Consider the following 13,442-nt stretch of genomic DNA (forward strand, 5'->3'; position numbering starts at 1 on the left):
GTTCATGCCTATAATAAATACTAGCTACTCAGGAGGCTGAGGTCTGAGGATCACAATTCAAAACCAGCCCAAGCAGGAAAAGTATGTGAGACTCTTATTGCTACTTAACCAACAAAAAGCCAAAAGTGTTATAGTGCTAGTCTTAAGCAAAAACAAACAAACAAAAAACTCAAGAGAAAAAAAAACCAAAAAAACTCAAGAACATAAAACAAAAAAACTTAAGAACAGTGCCCAGGACCTGAGTTCAAGCCTCAGGACCAGCACACACACAGAATTAAATGATTAATGTAAAAATTTTCTCTACCCTCTTTCCTTCACTTTCTCCATTTTATTTTCAACAGATTTCCAGTCATGTCTGATTTGTATTGCGAGGCGATTACCTCGGCCTCCAGCCATTACAGGAGTAGAGTCCTTTATGACCAAGCAAGATACTACAGGTAATCACTATAAAGTTCAGAATGTTCCAAAAGCATTAATAATGTGATTATTGTAAGCATTATGCACACTTGGTTCTCAGCTCCACCCAAACCTGAGCTTCTCCCTGTCCTGGAGTTCAGGCCACACAGCTGGCCCCTCCCTATCTCTGCCCAGACGCACCTGAACTCCATCTACCTCACTCTTCCTACCTCCCAGACCCTGCTGCTACCTAGATAGTGGAGGCTGCCATGCGCTCTCTCTCCGGGAGAAATAAGGCTCCTCTAATAAACCTTGTAATAATTTTTCTCCTGTGCCTGCCTGCCTCTGCTTGGTCCCCTGGGATGGATGTGATGGATCCTTTCAATTATGTCCCCAAAACTAATTAGCCAAAAAGTTGTCTGTCCTCTATGATACATTTAGCCTTTACTTCCTAGTCTTATGCACAAAACATTCTAAATAGTGGTCTTGATACTATGCATTTTAGATGCTATAATCATTGTCATGGGTAGACTGTTGAGGACAAATTTAAAGCTATTTTTGTACTTATATTTGTTGGACTATAAATTGTATTTTATAATTGTGAAAGAAAATAAAGAAATTTGGAAGATGGAAGACATATAAAACAATGAAAATATGGGTTTTAGTATTATATTGGCTCTTTTTTTCCTATTTTTTCTTTAAATTTATTCAGTACATGCTGATTGAGTCCTTAGAAGTAGCCATCATACTGTGTGATTGCTCAGTGTCTGTGGCCGAGCAAAAACCAATAATGTGGTACACTTTTTTTTTTTTTTGGTCGGTTGTGGGGCTTGAACTCTGGGCCTGGGCACTGTCCTTGAGTTCTTCAGCTCAAGGCAAGCACTCTACCACTTAAGCCATAGTGCTCTTCCAGTTTTCTGGTGGTTAATTGGAGATAAGAGTCTCACGGACTTTCCTGCCTGGGTTAGCTTTGAACCGTGATCCTCAGATCTCAGCCTCCTGAGTAGCTAGGATTACAGACATGAGCCACTGGTGCCCAGCTGATGTGTATACTCTGATAGTCCCAGTTACTAGGGAGACTGAGGCAAAAGGATCAGTTGGGCACACAAGTTCAAGACCAATCTGGGCAATACAGCCAGAACCCATCTCAAAAAGAAAAATTAGGGGCTGGGAAGGTGGCTCAGTGGTAGAGTGCTTGCCTTGCATGCCTGAGGCCCTGGGTTCGATTCCTCAGCACCACATAAGCAAAAAGAAAAAAGCTGGAAGTGGCGCTGTGGCTCAAGTGGTAGAGCGCTAGCCTTGAACTGAAGAGCTGAGGGACAGCGTCCAGGCCCAGAGTTCAGGCCCCACAACCGGACCCAAAAAAAAAAAAAAGAAAGAAAAATTATATAAGAAGGATGTCAGTAAGATATAGTAATTAAATATGTGGTACATTTTAAATATAGAGGTGTGTTATGGTATAAATGAAGATCTGTTTTTAAATTAACTACTCTGTAAAACCTGTCTGCCTATCTGAAGCTCAAGCTGATACTGAGCTTTTGGGCCCCAAAGGATAAAATTGTACCAACTATCCAAAGTGTAGGTGTTGAAATTGAGTATCAAGGAACTATCTTGGTACAAACTCCTGTACCAGGACAGGAAGGTGTATTAGAAGAATTGAAAGGAAGTGGTAGGGCTACAGAGTAATAGCAGAGTAGCCTGAAAAGAAAGCATTTTTTTAAGATTTAGTTCAGATTTGACTTTCACCAAGAAAAATGGCCACTGTTCTTTACAACTTCTAATGTAGTTTACTTAGATTGTTTCTTAATTTTTGATGGTATTGTTAAAGTTCCCTTTAAAAAGCAGAAGTATTCTAAACGGAACAGTTCATTATTTTCCTTTAAGGTACTTATTCCATTACTTGTCTTTTTAGTATCATTGCTGACAACTTAATCACTTTCTCCCACTAGTCCCACATAGACTCTGGACTCTCTTGCTTTCTGTGGGCAAACACTGACATAAAACACACTCTCCCTTAGTCATTGCTTATGAGTAACATTACTACATATGAAGATTATGTTGTAGTAGAATAGCTGCTGTAAGCAGTAGTTGGACATAGTAAGGAACCATAACTAAATAATAAAAGAAAGGAGGAAAATGGGTAGAAGACATAATCAGGTATTCCCAGAAAAGAAATGTTAATGATGAATGACCATATTAGGAATTAAGGAAATCCAGATTTAGAACACATTAAGATATCATTTTTTACCTACTAATTTGAGGAAAATAAAGAAGCCTGCTATACCAAGTGATTAAAAAAAATGCCAGGTTAGCAGTAATTTTTTTTGTCTCTTTTGATATTGAAGAATGAACCCAGAATCTTATGTATGCATATAATAAAACAGGTATGAAGAATTAAGCCAACTACAATCCCAGCACTGAGGAGGATGGAGAGTTTTGAGGCCAGCCTAGACTACATAGTGTGCCCCCTGCCTCAATTAAAAGAAGATTTTGCAGGGCTGGGAAGGTGGCTCAGTGGTAGAGCGCTTGCCTTGCATGCATGAGCCCCTAGGTTTGATTCCTCAGCACCACATAACCAGAAAAAAAAAACCCGGAAGTGACGCTATGGCTCAAGTGGTAGAGTGCTAGCCTTGAGCTGAAGAGCTGAGGGACAGTGCCCAGGCCGAGTTCAGGCCCATGACTGGACCCCCAAAAAAAAAAGATTTTGCTGGGAGCTCACACCTGTAATCCTAGATAATCAGGAGTCTGAGGTCTGAAGATTAAAAGTTGAAGCCAGCTCAGGCAGGCAATTTTGTGAGACTCATATTTCCAATTAACCACCGGGGGTGGAGGGGGGAGTGGGGGAAAACACTGGAAATGGAGCTGTGACTGAGTGGCAGAGCTCTAATCTTGAGCACAAAAGCTTAAGGACAACATCCAGGCCCTGAGTTCAAGCCCAGGACCAACACCAAAAACAAAAGAATTACAGACTACATTAATTGGCTGCTGATTGCAGTGGGAGTAACTTACCAGAATTCCCTCATTAACAACTTAGGACATTTGATTAAATATGATAATAGAAAATAACCAATGGGTTTTATAAAGCATATGTATAGTATACATAATGCTTAGTAAATCTTAGTGTTTCCTGTTATTCTAACTTAACTGTTGATGACTCTAGACTTTATTTATTTATTTATTTTTGTTGGTCGTGGGTCTTGAACTCTGGGCCTGGGCACTGTCTTTGAGCTCTTCAGCCCAAGGCAAGCACTCTACCACTTGAGCCACAGCACCACTTCCTGTTTTCTGGAGGTTAATTGGCTTTGAACCTCAATCCTCAGATCTCAGCCTCCTGTAGCTAGGATTATAGGTATGAGCCATCAGTTCCCTGGCATTCTAGACTTTAGTTTTTAGTACACTATTTCCTGTACTCCAACAGGAGATCGAAAGAGAAAGTCTTGCTTACTTTCTCATATTCTTTTCACTAGGTTGATAGGAAATAATTTAAAACAGCAATGTATCTTATCACTGCCTCTGTTTCCCCAATAAGTAATGCAGTGAGTGGTGAACTGATAGAAAATAGAATCCAAGAGCAAGCCAAAAGAGTTAGAACTACATTAGTCTCAACAGTTTTAGGTTATTGTGATATGACTTTAATAATGCAACTGGCATTGAATTTTAAAATATGACCTTCTTATGCATAACACATCTAAGACCAAAACAGCTTTTATCCTGCCTCTAATATACTCCCATTACCATATGTAATAAAAATTAATAGTGCATGCTAATGCTTTTGCCTACTGAGTATTGGGAGAAGGGGAAAGCTCTGTACATGTAGTTGTTAGTTTTGAAATACAAGTGACTTATATCAAGAAGCTATTATAAATATAAACTTTCATTCTTTTTGTAGGTAAAATCATCTCTATTGACACTAGTTCCCTAAGAGCTGCTGGCAGAACTGGCTGGGAAGATTTAGTGAGGAAATGCATCTATGCTTTTTTCCAACCTCAGGGCAGAGAGCCATCTTATGCCAGACAACTGTTTCAAGAAGGTAAAGTTTTCTCTCAATTATTTTCATTACATTGTTCTTTATTAATATTGAATAGTTTCTGTAGAACTTATAGCTTGATAAGTATTTTCTCCAAATTATGGTTTTTCTAATAATCAGATAGGAAAGGAAGAAATGGGTAAGCAAAGTAACTCATGAGTGGATCCTGAAATCCAGGATGCACATTCTCCAAACCAGGATGTCCTGTGACAGTCACTCACTCATCCATTAATTCATTCATTCAGCAGACATGTGTCAAAGTTCCTAGCATGCATAGCATACTATGCATATGACAGGATTACAGCAGTGCTCTGAGTATACTAGAATATATAAAAGCTCTATAAATCATTGTGATCCAGGCTATAATAGATGTGTAACTAAAGAAGGAAAATAGAAATTCTGACTTGGAGAATCTGATGTCTTCAGATAAGAAGTGATATTTCTGTCTGGCTCTTGAAGGTCTTTCCCAGCAGAAGAAGCATGTAAGGCTGTTTTTGGATAATGCGGAGATTAGTATCATGCACATTAACTATGTGGTTGTTGAAGTATGTATCTCCTGACTCAGGGCGAAATTCCAAGTTATAACCATTGCCCTGTGAAATTATTAGCTATTGAATGCTACTATGTCTTAATAAGTTCCACAGACATACAAGTACATCACTGTCATTAAAGAATTAAATAATAAATAGAAAAGGTAAGGAAAGTTATTTGAGAATAAAGGCCAGAACGTTCACAGAGATTCAAGGTTAAGGGATTTCAGTGTACTTTTTAAAAATGTAATTTTGTAATTGTGGTAGTCTAATAGTCCTTTTTCAAAGCAATTTGTCCTCTAGCCTTTGTATAACCTCTTTCTAAAGTCATTTCTAAAAAACATTTTTTCATTATTCTGTCATCCATTTTGGCCTTAACATTTTTCCTATAACATTAAATTTTCTCAATTTATAGATGATTTGTCATTCATTACATTTTAGGTCAGCTGATTAGAATTGGAGGAAATAGCTTTTTTTCAGGGTGCCATCTATATAAATCTACAGTCCTTGTTACTCAAGGACAGCTTCCTATAGACTAGTAGTTGTCCAGCGGAGCCTTACATACCACCTCTTTAGATTGTATTTTATTGTAAAGAGCCAAGATTTTAACTTTGTCCAGATACTTACAAATTAGAGCCAATATGCCAACCATTGGATGGCTGGATGGGAGTGTTTGTTTGTTTGTTTTGCCAGTCCTGGGGATTGAACTCAGGGCCTGGGTACTGTCCCTGAGCTTCTCTTGCTCAAGGCTAGCACTCTACCACTTGAGCCACAGCATCACTTCTGGCCTTTTCTGTTCATGTGGTACTGAGGAATCGAACCCAGGGCTTCATGCATGCTAGGCAAGCACACTACCACTAAGCCACATTCCCAGCCCTGTGAGAACTTTTTTTTTACACTATACTCAAAGTGACACTTGACTATTGCATAGGTTGGTACTAAGAGCATTGTCTCCAATCACTGCCTAAAGTGTTACTAAGTATGGTGTCTCTGTGCTTTTTTCCTTAATTTTTAAGGTAAACCTGCCAATGCTTTGCTTAAAAGAAAACTTTATTTGCTATTATTTATACACACTTCAACCAAGGCAAAGCAGGTCCTCATTATTCCTTTACTGTCTGACAGATATGATTAAAACATATTTTAATAATGTGTTTCTAAGCCCTTAGTATTCTCTATAAATAGGTTGATTAAAGTATAACAAATAACAAACCCTACATTAACATAAAACAATTTAGAGGAAAATGTAAAGAAATACAAATACAATCCAACACCTTTTATTTGTCATTTCTTAGTGTCTTCTCCTACAGTTCTTTAAAAAATAATTCCCTAAAAAATAAAAATAAAAATAAATAAAAAAGAATTCCCTGATAGAAATAACTTGTATTTTTCTCAGAACTCAGATGGCCAGAGTTCATTTGACTCTGTTTTTAATGTTTTAGAGATTCAAGACAGCTGTCAAACAGCCTTCAAGATGGAGCACATGTTTTTCTGGTATTTTACATTCAGTTGTATCTAGCCTGATTACACTGATGTGCAGATTACCTGTTTAGAAAAAAAAATACCCTACCTGTTTTTTTAAAAAAATTGACCTTCAAGCAAGTATGGTGGTTCATGTCTGTAATCCTCGTTACTCAGGACAGAGACAGGAGAATCTAACATCTACAAATCCCTGACTTCCATCTCTAGTTTTTCATATTTATGCACTCACAAATTCATACACATTCTGACCTGCTGAGTTAAAGTCTGAGATAAAGATATCTTAAGTCTTTAAACTAATGCTTAAATTTAATAAACATGGGTCAGTCTATCAAGAGTGAAAAGGGGTATAATTTACATTGGTAGTTTTCTTATTGTGTCTTCTACTTAAAGACAGGGTGAACAGAGTGAGACACTCCTGTTAGAATGATTGTTACCAAGAAGATAAAAGATAACAAATATTGGCAAGGATATGGAGAAAAGACAGCCCTTAGCATGCTGTTGTTGAGAATGTAAATTAGTACAGCTATTATGCAAGAATGATAATAGTGTTTCCTCAAAAAAATTAAAATAGAACTGCCATATGATCCAGCAATCTCACTTATGGGCATATAACCTATGGAACTGAAATCAGTATGTTGAAGAACTAGCTCTATTCCTGTGTTTATTGCAACACTATTTACAGTAGACAAGGTACAAAATCAACCTAAGTCCTCATCAACAGATGTGTGGAAAATGAAAATGAAAATATGTATATTCACTCAATAGACTACTACTATTCAGTCATAAAATAAGGAAATCCTGTATTTTTTTACAACATGGATATCTTAGAAGATATTAGGTTAAGTGGAATAACCCAGGCACAGAACACATGATCTCACTGAAATGTAGAACCTAAAATAATTTTCTCAAGAATTAGAGTAGAAAGATGGCTGCTAGAATATGAGTGGTTGGCAGGGACAGGAGGAGGGCTTTCAGGGATGAGGTTGGTCAAAGGATTACAGTTAAGTCTGAGAAATAAGTTTAAGAAATTTGGGGGCTGAGAATGTGGCTTAATGGTAGAGTGCTTGCTTAGCATGCATGAAGCCCTAGGTTCGATTCCTTAGTACCACATAAACAGAAAAAGCCATAAGTAGGGCTGTGGTTCAGATGATAGAGTACTAGCATTGGCCTGAGTTTGAGACCCAGGACAAGGAAGGAAGGAAGGGAGAGAGAGAGAGAGGGAGGGAGGAAGGTAGGGAGGGAGCCTAAGGAAGGGAACGGAAAGGGAGGGGAAGGGAAAAGGGAAGGGGAAAGAAAGAAAGACAGACAGACAGGAAGGAAGGAAGGAAGGAAGGAAGGAAGGAAGGAAGGAAGGAAGGAAGGAAGGAAGGAAGGAAGGAAGGAAGGAAGGAAGGAAGGAAGGAAGGAAGGAAGGAAAGATCTATTGTACACCATAGTGGTGTCCACAACATACTGTATTCATGAGGAATGCCAAGAGAGTAGTTGGTAGTGTTCTTTCCATGAAAACAATGACTAAGTAAGGTGCTATGTATGTTAATTAGCTAGGTTTAAATATCCACAATGGTTAAGTACTTTAAGGCATTATGTTCTACAGAATAAATACATACAATTTTATCTGCCAGTTTGAATAAATTGGAGAGGAAAAGTAGAACAGATTATGCCACTATACATACATACATATATATATACATATATATAAATATATCCTTGATTTTGTGTAAAATTTTACAAAGACTGATAATTAGGCAAGGAAAATTTGTCCTCCATCTGTCATCTTTTTTTCCTACTTATTAACTCATTCTGAAGGCAGCAGCTTGTATAAAATCCTAATATGCATTAAAATGTTTAATTTGTAATATAGTATTCAGCTGCTTTTTTTTGGCAGAGGTAACTTATGAAGTGCTTTTAAAGAATGTTTACTGTTTCCCAGAGTTGAATTTCAAACTGTCTTTAAGTCAAAAATTATGTGGGAACACTTGCATGGGCTACATAAAAGCTGAGACTGGGATTACTAGAGCAACTGTTCAGACTAGTAGAGAAATGGAATTGTGCATAGTTTGGAAAAGGTTCTTTGCTCTGGTCAATTCAGAACTATTACTCAGAAGGAAGGTTTGCTAAGCCTAATAAGACAGATGCTTGTAGGCAGTGTTAACCAAGATTTCTTCAGTGTCTGTAGTAGTCTAAGATGTTTCCAGAGAAGTTTGGAAAACATAAACCTAAGTTTCACAAGATATTAATAGCTGTAACTAGGAAGTAATGTTTCATGCTTAATTAAGCTTGGGAAATGCTTCAATCTCCCATTTTGGGAATTCAAAAAAATATAGTGAAGCCATTTAAGCCCCAGAAAGTTCTTACTCAGATTAACTTTTCTACAAAACACTCTTTCCATAGCAATTATGGAGAATACTAGTCATGAGAAATGTTTATTTATTTATATATAACCTATAAATAGTTTCATGAAAAAGTTTCATTTAACTCTTTGCAATGATGTAATAGGTCATCATTTCTTCTCTATAGCAAATTATTTGAAAAAGTAAACTAAGAAAGCCCAGCACAAATAATATAATCTCACTTTTATATGTCTTCCTATTTATTTAATTCTAGAAGATTAACACAGTATAAACCATGATTATCTATGAGGGATGGGATTACAAATAACTTTCTTATTCTTGTTCATCTTTCTGTTGTCTTAGGTTTTTGTTTTTGTTTTGTTTTGTTTTTTTGTATCGGCCATGAGACTTGAACTCTGTACCTGGGCACTGGGCACTGTCCCTGAGCTCTTCAGCTCAAGGATAGCCACTTGAGCTACAGCACTACTCCAAGCCTTTTCTGTTTATGTGGTACTGAGGAATTGACTCCAGCTCCTTATGCATGCAATGCAAGCACACTACCACTGAGCCACCTTCCCAGCTTTGCCTTAGTTTTATAATCATAAAATATTTGCATTTTTAAAGGAAATATGAGTAGTATTAGAAAAGGTTTTCATAGTATCAAGACTATGGAAGTATTGCTTAAAACATTAAGTATACCCATAGTAATAATTAACCCAGAATGTTCTTTGAGGCTGTGTAATGTCATTAATTCCATGGTCCACATAACACAGTTAACTAAAAATCTTTTTATGGGCTGGGAAGGTGGCTCTGTGGTAGAATGCTTACCTTGTATGAATGAGGCCCTGGGTTTGATTCCTCAGTACCACATAAGCAGAAAAAGCAGGCAGTGGTGCTGTGAACTGAAGAGCTGAGAGACAGTACACAGGCCCAGCGTTCAGGCTCCACTTCTGACCCCCCCAAAAAAACTTTGTTGAGAATATTTAAAATAAGAGTTTGCTTTCCTCTTGTAGAAATTTTTACATACTGCGTGGAGTTTACTCATTGGTATTTAAAGATCCTAGAACATTCAGGAATAATTGTTTTGTTTTTACCTAATAGCAATGTTTTAGAAACTGTATTCATTCTGCAAAGAGAGAAATGCCAGGAAGAAAAGAATTCTCTACCAGCACTAACTTGTAGTACCAATGCCACACATTTTATACCTGTCCACTTAAGATCAGGGAGGTATGCTTGTTTGAGGTCATTTCAGTAGCTTATTAGGTACAAGTAGCCCTGCTTTTCCAGCTGCTCTAGACAGGGAAATATTGTTTACTTTGCTTTTTAGTTCAGTTAAGTCTTGTTTTATGGACAATCAAAACAAAACAAAAACAATTGTTATTTTGTTTTCATAGGAGTTCAGTAAAACTCCTTTAATTATATCCCTGATTGCATAGTGGTCTGAAAAGTTTAGAAATCAACCAAGAAGTCAGAGATCAAGGCAGATTTAATCACACACTTGTAATCCCAGCAGTCAGGAATCTGAGGCAGGAAGATGGTGAGTTTGAGGCTAGCCTGAATATACAGTAAAACTTTCTCAAAACAATAGAAAACAGAACAAGAAGTCAGGGATTAAACTACTAGCTTTAGCTGGGCACTAATGGCTCACACCTTGAATCCAGCTACTCAAGAGGTTGAGATCAAAACTCACACAGGCAGGAAAGTCTGATACTCTTACTTCTAATTAACCACCAAAAAGCTGGAAGTAGAGCTATGGCTCAAGCAATAGAGTGCTAGCCTTGAGCAAAAAGCTCAAGGACAGCACTTAGGCTCTGAGTTCAAGCTTCCCCAGGACTAGCACAGAAATACATACGTACATATATACTAGCTGTGTACCTGGCAAAACTTAGCTCAGAACCTTTGATTAGAATGGGATTCATTGAAAACCACTTAAGGGAAAATTTTATGTCAGAATAAATATTTATTCAAATAACCCTGTAAGGGGCTGGGAAGGTGGCTCAGTGGTAGAGCGCTTGCCTTGCATTCCTGAGGCCCTGGGTTCGATTCCTCAGCACCACATAAGAAAAAAGCCGGAAGTGGCGCTGTGGCTCAAGTGGTAGAGCGCTAGCCTTGAGCTGAAGAGCTGAGGGACAGCGCCCAGGCCCAGAGTTCAGGCCCCACGACTGGACCCCCCCCCAAAAAAAAAAATAACCCTGTAATACTTATCTCTTAATTAAAAGTCTCTGTGATAGTTATACCCAATCATAGCTACTGATATAAATGTTGTTTAGGTATTTATTAAACATACATTATGAGTGTATATTGGAAACTCCTTGTTTATATTTTTCCTCTGGTGGTTATTCAGGAAATATTCATTCAAAACCTAATATTGTATTAGGCTTCTTTCAAGATAACATCTCCAGCTGGGCTCCAGTGGCTCACACCAGTAATTCTAGCTACTCAGGAGGCTGAAATCTGAGGATGGAGGTTCAGAGCCAGCCAGGCAGGAAAATCCCTGAGACTCTTATCTCCAATTAATCACCAGAAAACTGGAAGTGGCACTGTGGCTCAAGTGGTAGAGTGCTAGCCTTGAGCTGAAGTGCTGAGGGCCAGCGCCCCAGCTCAGGGTTCAAGCCCCACAACCGAAAAAAAAAATCTCCCTTTGTTACTTGATCCATTTTACTGATCAGTGAACTTTGTGGAGCTAAGGTTAATTTGCATTAAGTCTTAAACTTGTAAATTAGGTTAGGCCTAAATTTACTAACCTAATTGAATTCCTAGATTTTACTTTTTATTGATCCTTGCTGCCTTCGTGCTTACTGCCTCTTAATCTGAACAACTAAGTACCAGCATTTTAGTCAAGTTAAGTGTGTTATAGGATTCTAATTAAAGTTTTAAGGGCATAGAGAACGATTACTCAGTGATAGAGCACTTGCAAGTCCCTGAAAAAGTTTATTGTATTGAATATCTGTAAGCAACATAACTAATCAAAAGATTTTTTGATATTTGTATTATCTATATAATTTTTATTTTTTGTCGGTCGTGAACTCTGGTCCTGGGCACTGCCCCTGCGTTCTTCAGCTCAAGGCGAGTGCTCTACCTCTTGAACCATAGTGCCACTTCTGTCTAGTGGTTTATTGGAGATCAGCATCTCACGGACTTTTCTGCCCCGGCTGGCTTTGAACCAAGATCCTCAGATCTCAGCCTCCTGAGTAGCTAGGATTATAGGCCTGAGCCATCAGCGCCCATTTTATCTATATAATCTTAAGGTTGGCAGATTAACCTAAGTTTCTAATTGTTTATTGCTATTTTATAGGGCTTGTCAATAAAGAAATTTCTCTTAATTTTTTATTTTATTTTATTTTTTGACTAGTACTAGGGCCTGAACTCAGGGTCTGTCATTTACCTTTTCCACTCAAAGCTAGCACTCTACCACTCATCCACAGCTTCACTTCAAGCTTTCTGGTGATTAATTAGAGATAAGAGCCTCGCAGACTTTCCTGCCCTGATTGGCTTCAAATTGCAAACTCAGGTTTCAGCCTTCTGAGTAGCTAGGATTACAATCATGAGCATTGGTTCTCTTCATTAATCTTCATTGAAAGTTAAGTATTCATCCACTAAGAATGAAAATATAAACTAAGCTGTAAGAATTTGAGGGCTGGGAAGGTGGCTCAGTGGTAGAGTGCTTGCCTTGCAGGCATGAGGCCCTGGGTTCAATTTCTCAGTACCACATAAGCAGAAAAAGCTGGAAGTAGTGCTGTAGTTCAAGTGGTAGGGCACTAGCCTTGAGCTGAAGAGCTGAGGGACAGTGCCCAAGCTCTGAGTTCAGGCCCCACAATTGGCAAAAAAAAAAAAAAAAAGAATTTGAGTACCATGCTAAGATTGAGATTCAAATGGAAGATGATTTTATTGCAAAGCATAGTTCAGAATTCAGCAGAAAGTAGAAACTAAGAATGGAACATATTATCAGCACTTATACTTAATTCCACCTAATGAACAATGATAAATACATAAAACAGATATGGAAGAAATTTTAGGAAGTAGTGACCAGTAAGGTTGAAAATGTAAAGTGGTAGTTAGATTGTTTAGAGCTATGCTGCCCAATGTACTAGCCACTTGTCACTTTACTGAGTAGGCAGAATGTGGCTAGTGTGACCAAAGAAATAAGCTGTGTATTTATTTAATTTTAAATGCATATGTGTGACTGCTGGCTGCTAGTTACTACCATACTGAACAGTGGAGATCTGTAGATGAGCCAGTGTTTTCCAGCAGAATGAGGAAATAAACATGATATAGAAATGGATAAAATGGCAAAAGTAAAATAACATCTGAATTTCCGTCTTCTCCAGCCCTTGCTGGGGTTTAATAGTTAATAGTTTATTTTAAAATTTCACTTTATTATTGCTGTAGAAATACTTAATGTAATTTTTTTGTATATCCTTCCATTAAAAAAAAATCAGTGTTCATTAAGGACTCTGTCATCCAATTTCTCCATACATTCTCTCCAGCAAATATATCAGTGATTTAGGTAAAATTGCCACATTAGTAAGGAATGTATTAATTGGCCTTCAGTCTTAGTTTTTTCAACTAGGTTTATACCCTAATTTTGGTGTATAGACAGATTTATTATGCATAGATTCATAACAGATTCTGCTTTTATCAATTGATACTAGATACATAAGACAATAAAATAAAGCATAC

General features: G+C 37.6%; 1 protein-coding gene across 7 annotated transcripts in view; it reads left to right on the plus strand.

Annotated features, from left to right (window-relative positions):
* Positions 1-13,442, plus strand: part of Ncoa1 (nuclear receptor coactivator 1) — a 216,795-nt gene that overhangs the window by 150,186 nt on the left and 53,167 nt on the right. For all 7 annotated transcript variants that reach the window (XM_070025127.1, XM_070025132.1, XM_070025126.1 and 4 more), the window contains 2 exons: positions 342-437; positions 4,286-4,426. In XM_070025127.1, coding sequence (XP_069881228.1) covers positions 342-437; positions 4,286-4,426 — 237 coding nt within the window. The remainder of the gene's footprint in view (positions 1-341; positions 438-4,285; positions 4,427-13,442) is intronic.

Source organism: Dipodomys merriami, unplaced genomic scaffold (assembly GCF_024711535.1).
Source record: "Dipodomys merriami isolate MVZ:Mamm:240054 unplaced genomic scaffold, mDipMer1.0.p SCAF_17, whole genome shotgun sequence".
Lineage (NCBI taxonomy): Eukaryota > Metazoa > Chordata > Mammalia > Rodentia > Heteromyidae > Dipodomys > Dipodomys merriami.